This window comes from Centruroides vittatus, unplaced genomic scaffold, assembly GCF_030686945.1.
Source record: "Centruroides vittatus isolate TY-2023 unplaced genomic scaffold, ASM3068694v2 scaffold_1152, whole genome shotgun sequence".
Taxonomy (NCBI): domain Eukaryota; kingdom Metazoa; phylum Arthropoda; class Arachnida; order Scorpiones; family Buthidae; genus Centruroides; species Centruroides vittatus.
In genome coordinates, this window is record NW_027122670.1 from 665,780 (window position 1) to 690,949 (window position 25,170).

The 25,170-nt window shown below is 35.0% G+C and overlaps 2 protein-coding genes across 5 annotated transcripts; both read right to left on the reverse strand.

Annotated features, from left to right (window-relative positions):
• LOC136986588 (piggyBac transposable element-derived protein 4-like) lies at positions 1–25,170 on the reverse strand. 4 transcript variants are annotated; one of them, XM_067284174.1, is made up of 2 exons: positions 20,741–20,877; positions 1–1,757 (listed from the first exon to the last, which is right to left on the reverse strand). In XM_067284174.1, the coding sequence occupies exon 2, from the start codon at positions 1,754–1,756 to the stop codon at positions 125–127; it is 1,632 nt and encodes a 543-aa protein (XP_067140275.1). In that variant the 5' UTR covers position 1,757; positions 20,741–20,877; the 3' UTR covers positions 1–124. The 4 variants fall into 4 exon arrangements, with proteins under 4 accessions (XP_067140275.1, XP_067140274.1, XP_067140273.1 ...); XM_067284173.1 differs by lacking the exon at positions 20,741–20,877 and adding an exon at positions 1,875–1,987; XM_067284172.1 differs by lacking the exons at positions 1–1,757; positions 20,741–20,877 and adding exons at positions 2,808–4,958; positions 25,119–25,170.
• On the reverse strand, positions 23,577–25,011 carry LOC136986509 (piggyBac transposable element-derived protein 4-like). The gene is made up of 2 exons (XM_067284062.1): positions 24,685–25,011; positions 23,577–24,626 (listed from the first exon to the last, which is right to left on the reverse strand). The coding sequence occupies exons 1-2, from the start codon at positions 25,009–25,011 to the stop codon at positions 23,577–23,579; spliced, it is 1,377 nt and encodes a 458-aa protein (XP_067140163.1).

Here is a 25,170-nt window from a genome sequence, read left to right on the forward strand (position 1 = left end):
TAGGAATTTAAAATAGAATATAATGCTATAAAATTGCAAATATAATTACATAATATAAAAAATAAATATCAAATATAATATATAAATATACATGACATAATTACGAAATATAATAAAATTGAAGTTAAAACTCTGCTTCAGTATGGTATATTCTGAAACACGGTGCTGCACATAACGCAACACCACAATCTTTGCAGTAATACCGTGATTCTTTCCTCAGTGATTTCCCTGCCTTCTTACTACTTTTCCCACATACAACACAGCGTCTAGTGGGTACATCTTTTTTCTCAGTTGACGGAACAAAGACTGGGAAATGTCTTTCCGTGAGTCTAAGCGTACCGAATGGTCTCAGTCGATTTTGTTTATTTCCCCTCGTTTCGGTGTGATACTCCTCCATTAACCGTTCAACAAGTCTCATTCTAAAACCTAAATTATCCTTTTCGCCACCATTTTTCTTATACAACACGAATGCATTATACAAACAAATATCTACTAAATGAAAAAATATTTTTTTATAATATTTCTTCCCCCTTTTTCTCGTCAGCGGATAATCACGGAGATGTTGATCTAAAAGGTCAACACCTCCCATTGTATGGTTGTAGTCGATAACAACCTGTGGCTTCGATTGTACACTGCCGTCAGGCTTTTCTTTGTTTACTTTTACAGGATTGTGAAATGTAGAAAGTAAGGTAACAGGCCTCTTATCCTGCCATTTTAAAATCATTACTTTACCTCTCTTTATCGCCACTATCTCTCCCTTTTTTAATTTTTTGTTATGAATTATACTTGGAACACCTCTTCTGTTGGTACGTACTGTTCCGCACAAATCTGTCTGGCACGAAATGAGATAATCCGCTAAATGTGGGGAAGTATAGTAACTATCCGTTGTTAGACAGTAGCCTTTGCCTAACAACGGATCCACTAACGATAACACGATTTGGGATGTCAGTGGCATTTCTTGGTATTTTTCATTTAAACTAGTACTTCTTCCGGTGTAAATTATAAAATTGTACAAGTAGCCGGATGAAGATTCACATAGCATAAAGAATTTCACACCGAAACGAGATCTTTTGAGAGGAATGTACTGTTTCCACGAAAGACGACCCTTATAAAGCATAAGACTCTCGTCTACTGATATATCTCTTTCTGGTACATAAAGATCTGAAAACTTTTTATTTAAATTTGTTACTATTGGCCAAATTTTATTTATTTTCGGATTGGAATGGGTTATCGGATCATTATTGTCATGACTACTGAAATGTAAATTATTCTTTATTTGTAAAAATCTTGTTCTTGACATCAATTTACTAAAAATTGGCGTGAGAAATATTTCATTCGTGGTCCAGTACATCCTCTCATCCGGTTTACGCATAATTCCCTGAATTATACAGATTGTAAAAAATACATAAATATCTTCTGTTGTAACTGGATCCCACTGCTTTCTGGAGATTTTTGGCTGTTGCATCGCGTAACGGTTAGTTCCTTTAACGATAATATTAACTAAATTAATATCAAAAAATAATCTGAAATATTCTAACGGATCGAACATATCATTGAGAGAAAAAGAACACCCAGGAGTTGCCAGAAAAGGAAATCGCGGAAGAGGAGGATTTTCTGTGTTTATCTCGCACCATTCTTTTGAAGAATCGACGTTTCCATCAAAACTGTCACTATATTCTAGATCGCTGCCGCTTGTTACGCTCTCGTCAGATTCACTGTCTGATAAATTAGAGCATTCAAATTCGGAATCGGACATTCTGTCGATAAAAAAAAATTTCTTAAAAAACTTTTTTTTTCTTATTTTATATTACACGAAAGAAAACAATGGTGTAATATTATCCGGGAAATATATATTATGATTATTAATCACTTACTTGATGAATAGAGAATTAAATTATTGGGAAAATATCGACTGTAAATGTGTATACCATCGACGAAACTGGAGAAATATCGACCGTAGTGTCTGTACGTACTGTACTCTCGACGAAACTGCCTGCCAAGTACGCTTTATGAAATAGCCTCGTTGCAATACCCTCGAAAGAAGAAAGAGAAATTCTAGGAACAAACGATTAAAACTTATCAGTCATAAAACAACGATACTTGAGAACATCAATATCGGAAACCGTTCAAATTACAATAAAAATTAAAATTTTTCATTAGTAAAATCTGAAAGTTTTACACGTCGTCTAAGACTTGATAATTGCAAGCAATTGTTTTGAAGTTTTTTATAAATGCTTTTATATGTATAATTTCTTATACAAATATAAATATCTTATATTACTAAAATATTGATTTTATTATCGTTTGTAGCTTTATTGTATTCATGTAAAAAGTTTTTCGAAAAAACTACCACAAATATAATAATTCGAAATGCATTATTTTATAACAAATCACATGTTTTTAATTTCTTACAAAACTTTTTTTCATTTATTATGGTTATTTAGCGATATAATTTTTCTTTCATATAACACAAATCGCAACAATATACGTGCAGTAGAGAACGATGTTTAAAACCGGTTGACCTTGACAGCAGCTGTTTGTTCGCAGGTCGTTTCCATGAACGTTTCAGGGGTAGTCGAGTTTCTAGCCACGTGTTCTAGTTATCGCTAATACTCAAATTTATCACGTTATTTTCGATCATTGAACTATAGTTATAGCTCCGAAAAGTTCGAAACAAAAACTTCTATTCGGTATAAAATTACGAAATTTGAGGACAAACATCGTCTAATAGAATGTAAATAAGTTACGCCAGAGTCGGACTCTGATTCGGGTGGAAACAGGGTAACAAAATTAAACATGGCCAAACAGAAAAATGAAAATAAATTTAATGTTATAAAAGACACAATTACAAGTTATAACAAATAGAAATAAAAATATAATGTTATAAAATTAAATATGAATATTTACAAAATATAATGCTATGATATTATACATAAATATTTACAAAATATAGGAAAAAAAATAGAATATAAGGGTCGATTTATACACAACAGTGACGTGCCGGCACAGTACAGTAAGCATCGATGAGTATCACACATAGCCAATCAGAGTTTTATGTACAGTACGACACTTGTATGATTGACAGAATACAGATCATGTGTCGTAGAAGAAACTGATTGGCTATGTGTGATACTTATCGATGCTTACTGCACTGTGCCGGCACGTCACTGTTGTGTGTAAATCGACCCTAATGCTATAAAATTGCACATATAATTACATAATATAAAGAATAATATCAAACGTAATATAAGAGTATACATGACATAACTACCAAATATAATAGATAAAATTGAAGTTAAAACTCTACTTTAGTATGGTATATTTTGAAACACGGTGCTACACATAACGAAACTCCACAATCTTTGCAGTAATACCGTGTTTCTCTCCTCACTTTTTCCCCTTTTTCATTACGTCGTTTGCAACACACAGCGCAGCATCTAGTGGGAGCAGCTTTTTTCTCGGTTGGCGGAATAAAGTCCGGAAAATGTTTTTCCACAAGTCTACTAGGCAAACTTGATTCTCTCCGCCGACCTTGTTTCTTTACCTTCGTTTCGGTGTGATGCTCTTCTATTAGCCGTTCAACAAGTCTCATTCTAAAACCTAAATTTTCCCTTTCGCCACCATTCTTCTTATACAACACAAATGCATTATACAAACAAATATCTACCAAATGAAAAAATATTTTTTTATACCACTTCTTCCCCGCTTTTCTCATCACCGGATAATCATGGAGATGTTGATCTAAACGGTCAACACCTCCCATTGTGTTGTTGTAGTCGAACACAACCTGTGGCTTCGATTGTGCGCTACCATTAGGCATTTTTTTTGTTACTTTTACAGGATTGTGGAATGTAGAGAGTAAAGTAACAGCTCTCTTATCCTGCCATTTTAAAATCATTACTTTATCTCTCTGCATTGCCACTATCTCTCCCTTTTCCAATTTTTTCTTACGAATTATACTTGGAACACCTTTTCTGTTGGTACGTACTGTTCCGCACAAATCTGTCTGGCACGTAATGAGATAATCCGCTAAATGTGGGGAAGTATAGTAATTATCCGTTGTTAGACAGTAGCCTTTGCCTAACAACGGGTCCGCTAACGATAACACGATTTTGGATGCTAGTGGCATTTCTTGGTATTTTTCATTTAAACGAGTACTTCTTCCGGTGTAAATTATAAAATTGTACAAGTAGCCGGATGCAGATTCACATAGCATAAAGAATTTCACACCGAAACGAGATCTTTTCAGAGGAATGTACTGTTTCCACGAAAGACGACCCCTGTAAAGCATAAGACTCTCGTCTACTGATATATCTCTTTCTGGTACATAAAGATGTGAACATTTTTTATTTAAATTTGTTACTATTGGCCAAATTTTATTAATTTTTGGATTGGGATGGGTTGTCGGATCATTATTGTCATGACTACTGAAATGTAAATTATTCTTTATTTGTAAAAATCTTGTTCTTGACATCAATTTACTAAAAATTGGGGTGAGAAAAATTTCATTCCTGGTCCAGTACATGTTCTCATTTGGTTTATGGATAATTCCCTGAATTATACAAATTGTGAGAAAAACATAAATATCTTCTATTGTAACGGGATCCCACTGCTTTCTGCTGGTTTTTGGCTGTTGCATCGCGTAACGGTTAGTTTCTTTAACGATAATATTAACTAAATTAATATCAAAAAATAATCTGAAATATTCTAACGGATCGAACATATCATTTAGAGTAAAAGAACACCCAGGAGTTTCCACAAAAGGAAACCGCGGAGGAGGAGAGGGAGGATTTTCTGCGCTTATCTGGCACCATTTTGTTGCAGAATCGATGTTTCCATCAAAACTGTCACTATATTCTAGATCGCTACCGCTTGTGACGTTCTCGTCAGATTCATTGTCTGATAAATTAGTTTCACTATCTGATAAATCAGAGTATTCAAATTCAGAATCGGACATTCTGTCAATAAAAGAAATTATTTAAAAATCTATTTTTTTTAATTTTATATTTCACGAAAGAAAACAATGGGGCATGATTCTTGGACCGTGTGAGAAGGAATCCCCCAAACTGTAGACTCCCCTGTGCGATCAAAAAATGTCTAATAAACTACACCCGTACGGGCGACTCTTCACGAGGTATAGCCCCCCCCAAAGTCGGGTGGTGCGGGATCGCGACTCGCGTCGCTCTGCTAACGTTGCACACGCGACTATACGTATGTCATTTTCGGTCACGTGACTCCGCGGCCGTACCCCGGGTGAGCTGAGCGATGTAATAAAAAAATAATATTTATTATTGATTAATATAACTTTTTAAAATATGAGGGTTATTTTTTCAATCTCCACCGATTCAGAATAAAAAAAAACAAGATGAAGAACAAAACCACTTTGTTTGTAGAAGGTAGTTACAATCTTCAGCTATTTTTCCACATAATTGTCTTCTCGATTCAGGCAGACATCGTACCGTGACACCAGCTTTTGTATATCCATGTCGAAGAACGTTGCCGCCAGGTGATTCAGCCAACCTTTAACACTGCCAGTGAGTCAGCGGTATACAGTGTGGACCTTGAAATTTGAGGAAACTCCTCACTGAGTTCAGAAATCGCAACCCGATACCTTTCTCGCACCAATTGATCCAGTGTGTGAATGGTGCAGGAAATTCAAACAAGGACGTGACAACGTTCATGACGAGGACGGTCAAGGGAGTGTGTGATGACAGCTGAAGGCTGTAACTACCTTCTACGAATAAAGGGTAATGCTTTATAAGCCATACACTAACGTTTTCCTCTTAATTATATTTATAATAGAGACATACATGCCAGACATGTCCAAAACACATCGAATATATGAAGGGCAACTCATTTAAAAAACGCTATAAACAAAAAATCATAGGACTACTTATCGACTGTGCACCGCCATCGCTTAAGCTTGTTTTGGTCGTGGAGCTGCACATTGGAGGGCGGACGCGCACACAGCGTGTCACGTGACCTGGATTCGAAGTCAGTCGCTCACGTGACTACAGCTCTGACGCGTTTCTGGACAACTTTTTCTTGTGGCGGAAGAATTCATTCTGTTTGCACTATACCTCGCAGGCGTCACGTGATAGAGTAAAGACACCCTACGGTGCCCACATTAATAGCGGTGGCTCCGCCGGGCTGCTGTTTGTAGACATTTGCGAACGACGGTGAAAAAAAAGAGACGTCCGTTATATCGTGATCTATAATTTTAAAATATGCGTTTTTAGAGAGAAAATTTAAAAGATGTGTTCCAATAGCATCCAAAGTAGCTGCGGAAAAAACTCGAGACGACACATATATATTGACGGGCGTTTTCACAACTTGTAAATTTTCATTCATAAAACTACATAATGGACACAAAAACCCGCGTGGACAGCCCGCGGACCAGTTTGACAAACTTTGCTTAGTTACGCTTCCGTAACACCGTAACATTCTATAACGAAATTCACGAGCTAAGATTTGACAACTACGATTTATTTTTCGAGATTAACTTGTTAAAAAGAGAACAATCAAATTACTTTAAAATTCAGATTAAATGTTTATAACTATAAATTTATAAACCCATATGTTTTACATAGCCTAACTAATCCTTTAAATTTAAAAATGTAAAGTTATATAACAATAATTTATATGTAAGATGTGGATCAATAGGCTACTACATAAAGACTTTTCTGTTTGGTAATGTTTTGCTTAAAAACAACAGACGCAACACGCGTCAGAGCGAAGTTCTCACACCCAGTTTTTTTTTCCATTCCAATACCTCGCGGACCAATACTTTTGTGAATTAAAATCAAAGTAATGATAAGGCGGATCACAGTTTGAGTACGTCCAGTTAGACCGCGAGCGACTTTCTTTTAATTTCTTTTACGAATCGCACAAATTTTACTTCTTATCAGACTTTTCAATTAAACACGCAAATATCTGCAGCTTTTAACACCAAAAGGTATACAAAAATGATTTCATATTGAAAGAAATCGGAAGTAACGTAGTCGACAGAAAATTGCCAACCCGAATGTATTTAAAGAACGAATAACGTAACCTTTCTAGATATTTGGCTGGATTCTTAATGCCTAATGTAACGAAAACGTTTGCCTGGTAAAAGTTTTGTGCTCAATATCTAAAAAGGTTTGGTTATTCATTTTTTAGTAACGCCTGCTTAAAAACAAATCTTTAAACTTGGAAATTTTTCCTACTGCTTCGGAGTCGAATAAAGTCGGATAAATGAAAGACTTCTGAACGCGTTAAGCGACAATCAATCCTAAAAAAACAGTAAAATCTTATAATTTACTTGTGGTTGTAGCACCCTTAAATCTTTTCTAGAAAATTACTGTTTTGAAAGAGATTATGTAGAAAAAGTAGTGTATATTTTTAATATTTCTGTTAACGGTTAAAGTTTAACCGTTAAACGTTTAAGAAAGGAATACAAACACAGCATTAAGTAACGCAAAACATGTATTATGTTACATAATTCATTTCTACATAAATATTTGCATATACAAGCACCATAATGCAAGTCCATTTCGAAAACTGCGCAGATAAATTTTTATTGTACTGTGTAGACCTAGGAAATAACAAAAATGACACATTTTCATGAATTGCTCGTAAGCAAAACATAGAGAATACATTGACAGAAAAATAGTTTTTTTTAATGATGTTAGTAAACTTGTAGGCCTTATACTAAATGAATAAGGAACAATATCGTCTGCTTGGATTAAAGTATTTTCTTCAACTATCACTATTCTAGCTGTACAATACATATGACACACATGACAGTAATTCTCTCTTTAGGTACGACAGTAATTCTCTCTTTAGGTACACGACAGTAATTCTCTCTTTAGTAATTCTTCTCATTTACAGTCCAGCAGGGGATCCATTTCAGAATGAGTGTAAATGGAGTATAAAGTAATTAAATTTAAGTTCTATTTTCTTTAAGGTGACAAGATTTTAACATTTGTGAAGCAGGACAAAATTGACGAGGGAGTAGGAAGTTGTTGTCTTCTTGAAAAAAAATTGTTCTAGATCAACAAAATTTTATTATCAAAGAACGCAAAAATTGTATTGTTTATACAGTAGAGCGTCGAAAAGTGGAACCAATTGGGGACTGGGGTCCTTCCAGTTAATGATTTGTTCCAGTTTCCGACTTTGTACGAAAAAATACATTAACCTGTCCGATGTTCAAATTTTTCTCCGTTGCGTATCGCTTCCTGTTGAATTTTTCTCCGTTGCGTGTCGCTTCGTGTTGAATTTTCGTCGATTTTAAGCCTAACGAAAATTTTTATAATAATCATCGAGGCTATCGTATCGTTAAAAATTATTTCTGCATTTTGTACAAACAAAATAAATATATCGAAGAATATAAAAAACATGAAAATTATACTTTAGAAGTAAATTTAGTATCAAAAACATTCGATTCAGCACGACACAGTCCGACTGAAAATCGTTCCACTTTCCGGCCATTCCACTTACCGACGTTCCATTTATCGACGCTCTACTGTATTTTTTTAAAATTTCAACGTATGTAAAATTTACAAATATAATAAATTTATATACTATTATAAATGTTTAAAAACTCTTCTTTTTTCGCATATTTCTCAGTCGAGTGAATTTTTTAGTAGATTGCTGTCGTTGTTTAAAATGTCATTAAATTTTTCGCAAGAGTTTAAATTATATTTCACACATAATATGGCTTTCAAAGTCTCAACACTTAATTGTGATTAATCAGATATCCACGAAAGCGCCCTTATTAAACTTGTAAATAAAACAGTGTTAATCTAAAATTTTACATAGTTGTATCGAAGAATATTTACAGTATTATATTATGAAATGAAATTTTACTAGTAACGTCTAAAACTGTTTTAAAATGTATTTATTTGATGTTTCAATAAATTTTCTTAACTATTTTCTATCTGAAATAAGATTTCTCCTTCTGCAGTAAATGTAATATTTTCTAAATGAATGAAATAAAATAAAACTAAGTTCGTACTTTAATACGTTGATACGCGCTTCTTATACTTAATCATTTAGTATAATCAGGGATGGGCAACCTTTTTCTATGTAACGGCCGTATTTAAAAACTTTTGAACTAACGCGGGCTCCAAACGAGAGAAAAGAGAAAAAAGAAATGCCAGTAAATCACAATTATTTATTAATATGTAATCATAAATTAGCATAGCCGCTTTTTAATATTTATATAAACGATATTATAGAAACCATTCCCGAAAATAATAATATATTGTTGGCAGAAGATATTGTTATAACCTATGCGAGTTGGAATCTTCAATTAATTAAAAATAACATGAATTTATTGTTGGCTAAATTAATTAAATATATGGTGAATAATAACTTTAGAATACATGAGAATAAAACAAAATATGTTTATTTATCAAATAAGAACAAAAAAGTCAACTTAGATGATATACAAGTAAGAATTAATAATAAACGTATTCAAAGAGTTAATACCGTAAAATATTTCGGTATTGAAATTGATGATAAATTACGATGGAACAATCATATAAATAATCTAACATTGTCTTTATCTAGATTTATTGGAATATTAAAAAGAATAATGAGTTTCATAAATTTTGAGACTGTTTTGCGTTTATATCACGCTTGTATGGAACCAAACTTCGATATGGTATTTCCGTATGGGATACAGCTTCTGGCTGGCAGGAAAGAATCTTATATATATTCATATTTCAAACATTTTTTTGAAGTTTAAATAAATGTTTGGCTTATATTATAGTTAAGAAGCTTAGTTATTAGTTATTATTCTTAATCTTAAGCTTAGTATAAGATTCTAGCTAATATTATTCTTAATCTTAACTCATCACTTATTATATAAGTGATAAGTTAAATAAACACTTTAGGACCTCTAACTATAACTGTCAATGGAAAAAAAGAATTTGATTCTACTCTACCAAGAGTTAAGTGTGAGGTTTGCCGAACGACTGTGTTAGTCAGAATGTCGCGCGGTCACGATCCACGTGTGGGAGTGAAAGAAACTCTCAAGAGACAGGTTTTCATTCGTAACCCGTTTATATAACAAAAGGTGCTTACAACTACGATACACTTTTATCAGCGGCGGCGTTCGAGTCTTCTGGGCCTCCTCTCGGAATCGAAAGTCCACAAGAAAAGTCCTCCGATGTTTCGCAGGAGTATGATGGCCCCGGGGCGCACTGTTCAGTTTCTCGAGGGAGAGTTCCGGAAGCAGGGACGATTCAAATTACAGGTGACAATTCCAAGGGAGTGGGTGACCTTCCAAAAGAGATGTGATCCAACTGCCGAAGATCACAACAAAAAACCCCGTCGTAAAAGCGCGAGACAAAGCTCTAAGAGCCAAGAACCGAGAACGTCACCTCCTCTTTTTCTTGGGGTTTTATACTTTCCTTTGAGTCCCAGATCGAACATTTCGATAGATCAATGCCGACTTGCCTCCGCTCTCTAATTGGTCCCCCCCTCGTTATGCATTGTAACGAGATCGGAACCCCGGTCGTCGGATGAGTCAACATCGACTGACAATTCGATTCCTACCGAAGATGTTCGATCTAAGTACTCAAATTCATCTATTGTTTTAACCTGAGAAGTTTGACTTTCTTGGAAATCTCTACAGACATGCCCTTTTATGGACATAAAACATTCATTTTTCGTTTTCCCGTTTTTTCTTGTTGATGGTTTTTTCAACATAAATTTATAATAATAATTATTATTATTATTGGCTTCTATTCCAAAACAACGAGAAAAAAAAATTTCTTTTCCCCTTTTTGCACAAATTCTAGACTCATTTCCAAGGCTTCACATAAGCACTGTTTTGGCGAGATGCACCGATCTACCAACTGATGTATAACTGGAATTCTTTAAAAGCATATAAAGAATTGAGAACTTATGGGCAAGTTGTTAACAAGTTAAAACAAGTTTAAACAAGTTGTTAAAAAATTGAACGATGTCTAATTTTGTGTATTATTTATTTTTGTTGTTCTTTTTTTGTTTTGTTGATTGTTTATTTTCTGTATATGTATTTTTGTCGACACTTGGAAAAGGCCAATGGCCATAGTGTGGTTTAGTTAAATAAACAAATAAATAAACATATACTGTACTTAATTTAGCTTCTAGAAAAGATGTAAACGTTATATATCAGAAATGTTTGGTTAAATATTAGTCACTGCTAGTTTTAAATTATTTTCGATGTGTCTGCTAGCCGGTTTCTTGTTTTAATTCTTACTAAATTCATTACGAAAAACTATTCACATGCAAAAGTTGTAGAAAATAACCTAATTCACAAAACAACATCTTTACTTATAGCTGAGATAATTTTATTGAGAAAACTAACGTTTTCGGCTTACTCAATAAGCCATCTTCAGGTTTTAACTTTCGAAAAAAGGAACATTATCGTTCCATTAAAAGAATACAATTGTTTGAAAAAATTCAAACCATTAGTAACGGACAAAAATAAAAAATAAAAACAAAAAGGAAGAACATGGTAATATAAATAAATAAATATACAATAAAATCGTTATAGTGGGAATAAGAAGTAAAAAAAACGAAAATAAAAATGATTCCACTGGTGATACTTTTTTAAAAAGTGGCAGGTGTTGTTTTGTGAATTAGACTAATTATTGGCTGAGCTAGTATCTGCTTTATGTAGAAAATAACGTTGGAATTTTTGCTGCATACTTCCTTAAGCTGGGAAATTGATGTATTTATTCAAATATTTTACACATTTTACGCGTCTAATTAGTCGAGTTCAAATTCCCAGAACTTGTAAAACTGTCAGTGGACCTTCAAAGGATTCCACTCAAACGTTATAAAGGGTCTGTAATGAAGATTGACAGGTAGCTATGGGGTGTAAGAAAACAAATTATTTTTCCAAATAATTTCAAAAGAAAATATTTTAATTAATCCAAGCAGACGATATTATTATTACGAGTTACACCCGCAATATTCTGATACCAATTTCATCAAAGAATTAACTGACAACAAATACCGTATACGTAACGATCGAAGATAAATTACAATATAATGTTCACATTAAACACTTCCCATATGGTCAAATTTTATAAAAATAATTTTATTTACAAGCTTAGGAATGCGTTTAGGCAAGACCTCGAATGGGATTTTAGTTAACCTCTGAATAACAGAAAAACGTAACTCTCGTGCGCATGTTTGTTCTTGTAAATCATTAACATTTTAACTATTGCGATAGCAAATACCTGTAAATTAATAATTATCATCTGTATTTTATCAATCGTCACAATTTCTGTGCTTCTCGTAACCATGTAAGTTAAAAAATTTTACAAATTTTGTAACTGCAACTAAACAGTTACATGACAAAGAGTTGATAAGGAACTCGAAGTTCGAAAAATGCATACTCTAGGAGAAAAAAATGTGATTTTCTAAAGCTTGTCCTGTTTCTAATTGATGGTATAATAAGTCTAGCGGGAAAGATCTATATTGCGCATTTTAAATAACTAAACTTTATAAAATAACGTGTTTTTAAAAAGACGCTCTTTTAAAAATAATTCTGTGTTGACGAGTCATTTCTCTTCGTCATTGTCATCCTTTGAAATAAAAAAAGTATCATATACGTATTTTGATTTTGAACTAATAGGAAAGGCATCTTGATTTGGCTTTCTTGGTTTGACGGCACGATTATAACAAACAGTATCGTGTAACTTCTTACGTTCGAGTCGTGTATTGTCTGCCACTTAATACATGTTTGAAATAGTTTTTAATTACTTTGCTTATTTACGATATTTAAATAAAAATGTGAGTTTTACTCCTTCCACCTTTTCCTAGCCAAAATTGTAATTTTTTCGATCACCGATATGAAATTTCGTTACGCATTGTTCCCGTGAGTGAAGCTGTATCTTACCAAACTAAGATATTAATTACAATATTCATTGGGCTAGTCCATGGTTAGATTTTTTATTCCTATTACTTTTATCTTTTTTAGGTGAAATATAAAGGTGTACTGTTTAGTAACGAAATAGTTTTATTGTCGGCATATTCTTATCCACGTTCTAAACTAGACTTATTATATCAGTCGAATAGGAATTACACGATATTCAGGAAGTCGTCATTTTTTATTTCATTTATACATCTTTCATTTTAACATTATCAATCGTAAATTGATTTGTTTATGATAACTATAACTTATTTTATAAGATTTTACTGTTTTTTAGGATTGATTGTCGCTTAACGCGTTCAGAAGTCTTTCATTTATCCGACTTTATTCGACTCGAAGCAGTAGGAAAAATTTCCAAGTTTAAAGATTTGTTTTTAAGCCGGCGTTACTAAAAAATGAATAACCAAACCTTTTTAGATATTGAGCACAAAACTTTTACCAGGCAAACGTTTTCGTTACATTAGGCATTAAGAATCCAGCCAAATATCTAGAAAGGTTACGTTATTCGTTCTTTAAATACATTCGGGTTGGCAATTTTCTGTCGACTACGTTACTTCCGATTTCTTTCAATATGAAATCATTTTTGTATACCTTTTGGTGTTAAAAGCTGCAGATATTTGCGTGTTTAATTGAAAAGTCTGATAAGAAGTAAAATTTGTGCGATTCGTAAAAGAAATTAAAAGAAAGTCGCTCGCGGTCTAACTGGACGTACTCAAACTGTGATCCGCCTTATCATTACTTTGATTTTAATTCACAAAAGTATTGGTCCGCGAGGTATTGGAATGGAAAAAAAAACTGGGTGTGAGAACTTCGCTCTGACGCGTGTTGCGTCTGTTGTTTTTAAGCAAAACATTACCAAACAGAAAAGTCTTTATGTAGTAGCCTATTGATCCACATCTTACATATAAATTATTGTTATATAACTTTACATTTTTAAATTTAAAGGATTAGTTAGGCTATGTAAAACATATGGGTTTATAAATTTATAGTTATAAACATTTAATCTGAATTTTAAAGTAATTTGATTGTTCTCTTTTTAACAAGTTAATCTCGAAAAATAAATCGTCGTTGTCAAATCTTAGCTCGTGAATTTCGTTATAGAATGTTACGGTGTTACGGAAGCGTAACTAAGCAAAGTTTGTCAAACTGGTCCGCGGGCTGTCCACGCGGGTTTTTGTGTCCATTATGTAGTTTTATGAATGAAAATTTACAAGTTGTGAAAACGCACGTCAATATATATGTGTCGTCTCGAGTTTTTTCCGCAGCTACTTTGGATGCTATTGGAACACATCTTTTAAATTTTCTCTCTAAAAACGCATATTTTAAAATTATAGATCACGATATTAACGGACGTCTCTTTTTTTTCACCGTCGTTCGCAAATGTCTACAAACAGCAGCCCGGCGGAGCCACCGCTATTAATGTGGGCACCGTAGGGTGTCTTTACTCTATCACGTGACGCCTGCGAGGTATAGTGCAAACAGAATGAATTCTTCCGCCACAAGAAAAAGTTGTCCAGAAACGCGTCAGAGCTGTAGTCACGTGAGCGACTGACTTCGAATCCCCCCCTAATAAAATCGTCGGACCATACGCCTTGTCGCGGCAGGGGAGCCTAGTACTGGGTGTGTAGCCGGAGGCATGGTCCTTCAGGCTTTGCGGTCCTCTAGGCTCATGCCTCGGGAGACACACTCGAGAAGCGAAGTATGTGCCGGCGGTCGCTTAAGCCAAGGTGGGAGGCATCGTGCTGAGGGCTGGATGGCACCTAAGCGACTAATAAATCTTGGTGTCGTTAACGATCCCTTCAGGTGACCTGGCGAATCCCTGTCGTAATTAGCCTTGCCACGGCGCTGGGGGGCTACGCCGTGGTCGACCGTTTTTCCCCCCAGTACATCCAACATGAATGGATCCTAAACTTAATAAAACTAAACCCAAGGTAGGTGGAGGTGGTGACGATGGTAAAAGATTGTCTGGCCGCAGATCTTCGGACTCGGCCGTAGTAACTATTCAGGTAAGCGATGACAAAAGTGAGAGTATTAAAGGTGAAAACGAGAGAATGAACGGATTGATACAAGATCTTAGTAAAATATTGTATGATAAAAATAGCCGTATAAGTGGTATAATGGCTGGCAAAATAATGGACTGTATGTCCGAAGCACAAAAGATTGTGCAAAATTTAGTTATTGAAAAAGAGGTATTAAGGGCTCAAGTTAAAACGGTTAACGAGATGACCGAAGAGTTAGATAAACGATATAAGTCAAAACCAAGTTATAGCCAAGTGGCTAGTATCAGTGTCCCGAGTACAGGTAAGAGTATGGGACCTAGTAGAAGTACTGTTGCAAAAGATGAAGCGTTACTTTTGGTCTGCGACAATAAATGGGAAATGAATAGTGATGTTATTAAAGATAACTTTTTAAAACAAATAGATCCAAGGAAAGACAAGGTACGGATCAGTAGTATCCGTAAGATGCGAAGTTCAGGTATTGTTGTTACCCTGGCTTCGAAGGTTGACCTTGAAAAGGTCGTTAATAACAGCAAATTGCAGGGCACATGCCTTAAAATAGAGCAGCCGTCTAAACGTCGGCCAAGAATTGTAATTAAAGATGTTCCAAAGAACATGGCTATGGATGAAATTATAGTCCACATTGTGGAACTAAATAGTGAAAATTTGTATGGGGAAGATATACCCCTTGCTGAATTTAATAAAGACTTTAGATTAGTCTATAGGACGGGCCGTAAGAGGGACGGCCTCACGGACTGGGTAGCTGAAGTAGTGCCCAGCTTAAGAATTAAATTATTACAATCCGGTAGAGTGTATATCAGTTATAGAAGCTGTGTGGTTAGGGATTACCACGAAGTAACCCTATGTTATAAGTGCCAAAAATTTGGGCACGTTGCAAAGCACTGTGGTGCTACTGAGATGATATGTAGTAAATGTGGTAAGACCGGCCACAAAGGCCCGGAATGTCAGGTCGAAATGACCGAAAAAATTTGTGTTACATGCAAGCAAATGGGTAAACCCCATAAACATAAACTAAGGGACAAAGATTATCTCTCTTATAAAACGGCGTTGGAAAGATACCTCGCCAAAATAGATTATGGACAATAGTCCAAATACTGATTTTAAAATAAGGTTAGCGCAGTTAAACATGGATCGGAGTCGATCTGTCCCGGGAGAGCTAAGCAAAGTGGTAGTGACGAAAAATATTGACATTGCTTTAGTGCAAGAGCCTTATGCAACTCCAGGAAAGGTACTTGGTATGGAGACTAAGGTGAATATCGTCCACAGTCAGTGCGCCCAGACGCAGCCCTGGGCGGCTGTTATTTTATATAGCAGGAAGTGGGCGATTCTAGATATTAATAGCCTTACATCCCCAACGTGTGCTGTAGCACAGGTGATGCGAGACGATTTCAAGGTGTATCTTGTAAGCATGTATATGTCTCCAAGTAACGATATTATGAATGGTATTAATGAATTAGAAGGTATCCTGGGGAAGTTGCGAGGCGAGAATATTATTATAAGTATGGATGGTAATGCTAAAGCTACTCTCTGGGGCAGTGAGACTACCGATATGCGCAGGTACTATTCTTTTAGAGACAATTTTAAAGTGGGACTTGGTTTGTGTAAATGATCCAGAGGCAGGTCCTACTTTTGTGTCCAGCAGGGGTAGCTCATATATTGACATAACCCTCGCTACTAAAGGTATTAATATTGAAAATTGGTGGATGACACATGAGACCACTAGTGAGCATGGCTTAATTATTTATGAGTTCAATGTAGGTAAGGTGCAAAGTCCTCAGTGTATTTCTGGCTCTTTTGGCTTTGGTGGTGCCAATTGGCACAAGTTTCGGCATAAACTGGGGCAAAATTTATCTCTTAAAAACTTTGAAATTATAGAGGGCAAGCACGAGGTTATTAGGTACTGCACCCATATACAGTGTAGTAGTAGTATCAAAGATGCTATGGTGTGTGCTATCCCGAAAAGTGAGAGGAAGCACCGAGCTCCTAGGTGGTGGTGTGATGAATTGGAAAGCCTTAAAAGACAAATGAATAAAAGTAGGAGGGTATTTCAAAGGTGTTCCGACCCAAGTAGGCGGAACGAGTTAAAGAGTATCTATGTGGCAAAGAGAAAGATCTATAAAGATAGGTTGAAAGCCACAAGGAAAGAGAGCTGGACAAGGTATGTGAATGCTAAAACTAAAGGTGATCCCTGGGGCACCCCATATAAAATCTTAACGAATAAGCTCAAGACTAATCAGGTATTGGTAAATATGAAATGTGGTGATAGGGAGTTACTCAATTGGACAGACGTAGTCGAGTTTCTTTTGAGTACCCTGTTTCCTAATGATGACGAGCAGGAGGACAATAGTACCCACGAGGTACAGAGGGTAATGGTGCATAATTATAATGGTACTGGGCATGTCGATGATATAGGTAATAATGACATTGACATAGCCACTAGGGCTTCGCGGGGGCGCAAGGCCCCGGGGCCGATAAGATTACCTATGAGTAATAAAAAATGGGTATGATATATTAAAGCCTCATATGAGGCGCCTGTATCAGGCGTGTCTGGTGTATGGTGTCTTCCCTAACTGTTGGAAACAGGGGAAGGTTGTCATAATATATAAAGGTGGCAACAAGGATAAGTCTAATCCGAGGTCGTATCGGCCAATTTGTTTGATTCCCTTATTGGGTAAGATATTTGAGCGAATTATTAAAAACAGGCTTGAGCCTGTGATTAAAGAGTATGGTGATAAACACCAATATGGTTTTAAAAGAGGTTGTTCAACGGAGGATGCGCTATTGCGACTCCGGGAAGTGGTAGAAAAGTCTTGTAGCAAATACGTTTTAGGTATATTCTTTGATATAAAAGGTGCTTTTGATCACCTATGGTGGCCCTCGATAATGGCTGAATTGAGGAATAGAAAGTGTCCCATGGATTTATATAAGTTACTAAGGGACTACCTAAGTAATAGAGAAGTGGTGTACGAGGAAGCCAACCTTAAGGTGACTAAGAAGGTGAATAGGGGATGTCCCCAGGGGTCGGTTCTAGGACCTGTCCTCTGGAACTTAGTGTTTGATGGTGTCCTAAGGATTTTTAATAAGCATCGCGTGGAGTATATTGCCTACGCGGATGACTTAGTTTTTATTATATCCAGTAATTCGAGGAGTGAGCTGGAGTCCCACAGTAATAAGTGGGTGACTCTGCTAATGAACTGGCTTGTGGCTAATAAGTTAGAACTGTCGGTTGAGAAGACGGTGGCGTTATTACTGAAAGGTATGTTGGATAAGGAACGGCCGCCTAGAGTCAGGCTAAATGATAAAGTTATTAAGGTCGCCGACTCTGTCAAGTATCTTGGTATAAGTATAGGGGCCGGTATGAGTATTACGCCACATGTCACGTCTATCTCCGATAAGTGTATAAAGCAAGGGCGTCGCCAGCCAATGGGCCAAGGGGGAGGGGGCAAGATGATATAAATTGATAGAGGATATGAATTGTATGTAGGTAAAATAAAAACAATTCATAAATTTTAAGAAGCTTAAGAAGATTATTTTAACTAAAACATAATCTTCTTGGGTTTTACGCGCGGGAATTATAAATCAGGCAATAAATGACTTAGCATGTAAATAATTTTTTTCGCATGTCTAGGGAGGGGCAACTGCCCCTCTGCCCCTCCTCTAGCGACGCCCTTGGTATTTGGTATGTTAAAGCAGAGTATTAGGTATGAGTGGGGCTTCAGTTTCACGACTCTATGTATTTTATATAAAGGGTTGTTTTTAAATACTTTATTATATGGTGTTTTATATTGGCATGACCTCCTTAAAGGGTACCACAAGGTTAAATTAGAAAGGGCCCAAAGGAGTGTCTTATTGATTTTAACAAAGGGTTATAATACTGTATCTACGGCTGCCCTTCAGGTGATTGCTGGGCAGCCACCAATTGATCTTGAGATTACTAAAAGGTATTATAATATTTTAATAAATAAAAAAATGGCTTTTAATTTTGGTGGTGTGGTGTACGACGGCACTGCACCAAATATTAAAGAGGTAAAAGACAAGGTGTCTATGGTCGTTAATGGTATGTGGCAAGACCGGTGGAACAGGTGTGATAAGGGGAGAGTTACCTATGGATACTTCCCTAATATTAATAATAGGCTCAAGGCAAAGTGGTTAGAGCCAAACTTTTATTCCACTCAGATATTAAGTGAGACATGGTGATTTTAAAAGTAAACTAAGGTCGTTCCACCTGGTCGAGGATGACCATTGTGAGTGCGGTGCCGTCGACACCCTCCAGCATTTTATGTTAGAGTGTGTCATCTTTTACAATGACATTAATAAGGTAAAGGGGCTTCTTAATATTGACCCCCTCAATGATTATATTTTTAATGAGGTTTGCGCCAACTTGGTGGCCACCAAGAGTATCTGGTATGGTGCATACAAGGTTTTTAAATCTATGTTAAGTAGACGTATTGATTTTAGGGTCGGTGTATGACCTACGTTTTTATTTATATTGATTTTATGGTTTTAATGGTGCATATTTTTATATTGTATATATGGTATTTAAGGGATGTATTGTACTTTATATTGATGTACGGTCCCTAGGTTTTTAATACTAACATGGTTTTAGTACTAACCGTAGATCTACTATATCCTATTGTATGGTAGTTTTACTGGGGCAATACTATTGTATTGTTTGGGTATGGTGCATTTTATCTATATTGGTTATATATATATTTTAATCCGGATTAAATTGTTATATATTGTTATATATATATTTATATATTTTTAACTATGTATTTTATATGGTCTCTGGGCGCACTGACATTGTATATTGGGTTTTAACCTAGTGCGTAAGAGGTATTTTATTATATATTGTTTTATTTATATAGTTTTTATGCTTTTAATATATAGTGTATTTGGCAGGTAATATTATCTCCCCTCCTGCTCGGGAAGGCACTTAAGTAGGTGCAGCAGTGCGTCCATAAACGTCCTGCTGCGTTTTTATCTATATATATGGTGCATACATGGTGTTGGCATGACCATACCATGCCAATAAAAATCTACTAGGTGTCCTTATGGGTATGGTGCATAGGACTAGTAGATAGTGGATGGTGTACAAGTCTAAGGGTCTTGCTGGTACGCTCACGCAGGTACAGCAAGGAGTGGTGGAGGGACCTTTGGGACGGGATGACACGCTGTGTGCGCGTCCGCCCTCCAATGTGCAGCTCCACGACCAAAACAAACTTAAGCGATGGCGGTGCACAGTCGATAAGTAGTCCTATGATTTTTTGTTTATAGCGTTTTTTAAATGAGTTGCCCTTCATATATTCGATTGTGTTTTGGACATGTCTGGCATGTATCTCTATCATAAATATAATTAAGAGGAAAACGTTAGCGTATGGCTTATAAAGCATTACCAATAGACCAATATAATTTTTGGTTTAAAAAAGTGGTTTGACGATAGGAATTAAATTAATTTACTTATATATAAATCACCTACGTAGAATTTACCAAAATTAATCTTTTAAGAAAACTATTGTTGTATAATATATAAAATAGATAAAATCGATTTCATTTACAAAGTATAAAAACGCATTTTAATGTAAACTTTTAATTTAATTTAATTTAATTTAAACTTTACACGTAGAAATTACGAAGGTTAGCTCAATATTCCGGATTCTGCCCGTAGGGATGTGGTTCATTAGACATTTTTCGATCGCACAGGGGGATCTACAGTTTGGTAAATTCCCCCCTCACACGGTCCTAAAATCATGCCAACAATGGAATAATATTCTCCGGGAAATATATATTATAATTATTATTCACTTACTTGATGAATAGAGAAGCAAATTATTTAGAAAATATCGACTGTAAATGTGTATACCATCGACGAAACTGGAGAAATATCGACCGGAACTGTCTGTACAGTACGTACTCTCGACGAAACTGCCAAGTACTGTACACTTTGAAATAGCCTCGTTGCAATATCCTCGAAAGAAGAACAAAGAGTGAAAATTCCAGGAACAAACGACTAACACCAGTTACTGTAATCATAAAACAATGACACTTGAGAACATCGTTATCGGAAACCTTTCTAATTACAATAAAAATAACATTTTTCATTAGTAAAATCTGAAAGTTTTCTTACACGACTCGCCATCTAAGACTTGATAATTGCAAGCAATTGTTTTGAAATTATTTATAAATGCTTTTATATGTATAATATTCGTATACAAATATAAATCAAATAACTTATATTACTAAAATATTGATTTTATAATCGTTTGTAGTTTTATTGTATTCATGTAAACAATTTTACAAAAAACTACCACAAAAGTATGTAATAATTTAAAATGCATTATTTTATAACTAACAACATATTTTTTTAAACTTTTGTACATAACTTCTCTTCATTTATTATGTAATATTTAAAGATATAATTTTTCTTTGGTATAACACAAACGACAAGACATGGACAGTAGAACGGCATTCACAACCGTTTGTCCTTGAGAGCGACTGTTAGTCGATGTTCCTGGATCGTTTCCATGAACGTTTCAGGGGTAGCCGAGTTTCTAGCCACGTGTTTCTAGTTATCGCAAATACAGTACTCAAATATATCACATTATTTTCGATCATTTGAACTATAGTTATAGATGGGCACCAGAGTAAGGTCCGAAAGCAAAACTTCTATTCGGTATAAAATTACGAAATTTAAGTCATAAACAACGTCCAATAGAATGTAAATAAGTTATAGAACGGTGTGTATATACTGTACAGTACATGTGTATATATACGTATGTACAGTACCAGTACTTTGATATTCTGAATGCTTTCTTTTATCGCACTTCCTTTATAAGCATTACTTCATACAATCAATCAATGTTAAAGATTTTATTCTAATATACTTTCAAGGTCGGGCGATATTGTATGTCGTTAGTAAAACTCAGTCTGCATCACACTCAATTTATCAATGAATGTAAATAATGCTTAGTTTCAAATATAGCGCCGCCAGCAGTTTCCCTAATCATCGCGGTGGGCGGAGCCAGTAAGGTACCGGTACGATTGGCGATTGGCTGAACAGTAAGAAAAGGGCGTTTCTAAACGGACCGTTGAAGACCGTGACGTCAGCGTTGGCCATTGAGCTTCTCAACGGGTGTTAATAAAACATGCAGTAGGGGAACCCTATTTACTAGGAAAAAACTTTTTATTTCTTGTTTAAGATTAATTATATTAATCATTTTGTATAATTTTACATTACATAAACAAAAATTATAAATATTTAATGAGAGTTAAAATTTTAAGTGGAAATTATTTTGTAAAAAAACTAAATATTTCGTTTTTGTAAAAGCTATCGCGATTTACGGACATCCGACTATTAAATCAAGGAAGGCTGCATCTTGAAAAACTTGTAGATCTATAAATTCACTGTCGTCCGTCTGCTATCTATCCCTAATCTCGAGAACAAAGTTAGAGAGATGAATGCCGAGACCAGATATGGAAAGCTTAGGGACAGGAAGTTCCAATTAACTATATCCGTAATTCTGATAGAAACCGAAAATCACGTTATTTCAATTCAAAAATTTACCCCTGGAACGGAGTTAAATACATAACCGGCACGACTGTATTGTTAACAGGAAAAGTATGATAAACAGGGGCAAAACACTACTACGCTCCACACAGGCAAGTACTTGCTATGTGCTGTCACAATAATTGCGAAATGGCGCAATACTTCGCTACATCATTATCACAGTAATACAGTGAATATAATATACTATATATAGTATATTATATATATATATATATATTTTTTTTAAGTATATCCATTTTTATAAGAATTAGATTTACTTTATTAGTTTATTAAATGTTTTGTCAACAGATGAACGCTACATGTAAGCCTAGAAAATCAATGTAAACAGGAATCTATGTAAAAATGATATGTAAAAATTTATCAATATTTTGGTGTAAGATATACGACATGATCTAAGTTAGAAGTATTTGAACGTAACTACCGAGTTTCGAGCAATTGGTTGAACGGCCTAGGAGTGTATAGCGTATAGGAGTTCTAACAACTGCTACGAAACTCGGTAGTTACCTTCAAATACTTCTTAGATCATATAAGGAAGAACAGAGGACGGACAACTGGAAGTTAATAGGTGTACAATTTTTTCAAATTTCAGCCCAACAATTTCACTCAGGATCGGGTGGAAACAAGGTTAAAAAATGAACATAAATTTTATATTACAAAAATACATTTGACATAATTACAAGTTATAATAAACAGAAATAAAATATAATGCTATAATATTAGACATAAATATTTACAAAATATAAGAAATAAAAATAGAATATAATGCTACAAAATTGCAAATATAATTACATAATATAAAAAATAAAATAAAATATAATGTTATAAAGGTATACATGATATAATTACGAAATATAATAAATAAAACTGAAGTTAATAATTTTCTTTAGTATGGTATATTTCGAAACACGGTACCATACACAACGCAACCGCACAATCTTTGCAATAATACCGTGTTTCTTTCCTCACTCTTTTCCCTTTCTCATCACGCCTTTTCGAACACAAAGCACAACGTCTACTGGGAACAGCTTTTTTCTCAGTTGGCGGAAGAAAGTCCGGAAAATGTCGTTCCGTAAGTCTACTAGGCAAACTTAATTGTCTCTGCCCACGTTGTTTCTTTAACCTCGTTTCGGTGTGATATCTCTTCTATTAGCCGTTCAACAAGTCTCATTCTAAAACCTAAATTTTCCCTTTCCCCACCATTTTTCCTATACAACACGAATGCATTATACAAACAAATATCTACCAAATGAAAAAATATTTTTTTATAATATTTCCTACCCCTTTTTCTTATCACTGGGTAGTCATGGAGATGTTGATCTAAACGGTCAACACCTCCCATTGTGTGGTTGTAGTCGAACACAACCTGTGGCTTCGATTGTACGCTACCATTAGGCATTTTTTTTGTTACTTTTACAGGATTGTGGAATGTAGAGAGTAAAGTAACAGCTCTCTTATCCTGCCATTTTAAAATCATTACTTTATCTCTCTGCATTGCCACTATCTCTCCCTTTTCCAATTTTTTCTTATGAATTATACTTGGAACACCTCTTCTGTTGGTACGTACCGTTCCGCACAAATCTGTCTGGCACGTAATGAGATAATCCGCTAAATGTGGGGAAGTATAGTAATTATCCGTTGTTAGACAGTAGCCTTTGCCTAACAACGGGTCCGCTAACGATAACACGATTTTGGATGCTAGTGGCATTTCTTGGTATTTTTCATTTAAACGAGTACTTCTTCCGGTGTAAATTATAAAATTGTACAAGTAGCCGGATGCAGATTCACATAGCATAAAGAATTTCACACCGAAACGAGATCTTTTGAGAGGAATGTACTGTTTCCACGAAAGACGACCCTTATAAAGCATAAGACTCTCGTCTACTGATATATCTCTTTCTGGTACATAAAGATCTGAAAACTTTTTATTTAAATTTGTTACTATTGGCCAAATTTTATTTATTTTAGGATTGGGATGGGTTGTCGGATCATAATTGTCATTACTGCTGAAATGTAAATTTTTCTTTATTTGTAAAAACCTGTTTCTAGACATCAATTTACTAAAAATTGGGGTGAGAAATATTTCATTCGTGGCCCAGTACATCCTCTCCTCCGGTTTATGGATAATTCCCTGAATTATACAAATTGTAAAAAATACATAAATATCTTCTATTGTAACGGGATCCCACTTGCTTTCTGGACGTTTTTGGCTGTTGCATCGCGTAATGGTTAGTTTCTTTAACGATAATATTAACTAAATTAATATCAAAAAATAATCTGAAATATTCTAACGGATCGAACATATCATTTAGAGTAAAAGAACATCCAGGAGTTGCCATAAAAGGAAAACGCGAAGGAGGATGAGGGGGATTTTCTGCGCTTATCTGGCACCATTTTGTTGCAGAATCGACGTTTTCATCAAAACTGTCACTGTATTCTAGATCACTACCGCTTGTGAAGCTCTCATCAGATTCACTTTCTGATAAATTAGAGCATTCAAATTCGGAATCGGACATTCTGTCAATAAAAGGAAATTATTTAAATGTCTATTTTTTTAGTTTTATATTACACGAAAGAAAACAATGAAATAATATTATCCGAGTAAAATATATTATTCGCTTACTTGATGAATAGAGAAGTAATTTATGTAGAAAAATATAGACTGTAACTGTGTA

Coding starts and splice junctions, on each gene's coding strand:
- LOC136986588 (XM_067284172.1), bottom strand. CDS start 4,957: ATGTCCGATTCTGAATTTGAATACTCTGATTTATCAGATAGTGAAACT.
- LOC136986509 (XM_067284062.1), bottom strand. CDS start 25,011: ATGTCCGATTCCGAATTTGAATGCTCTAATTTATCAGAAAGTGAATCT. Junction 24,627..24,684: donor CAAAAACGTCCAGAAAGCAA/GTGGGATCCCGT, acceptor TGTATAATTCAG/GGAATTATCCATAAACCGGA.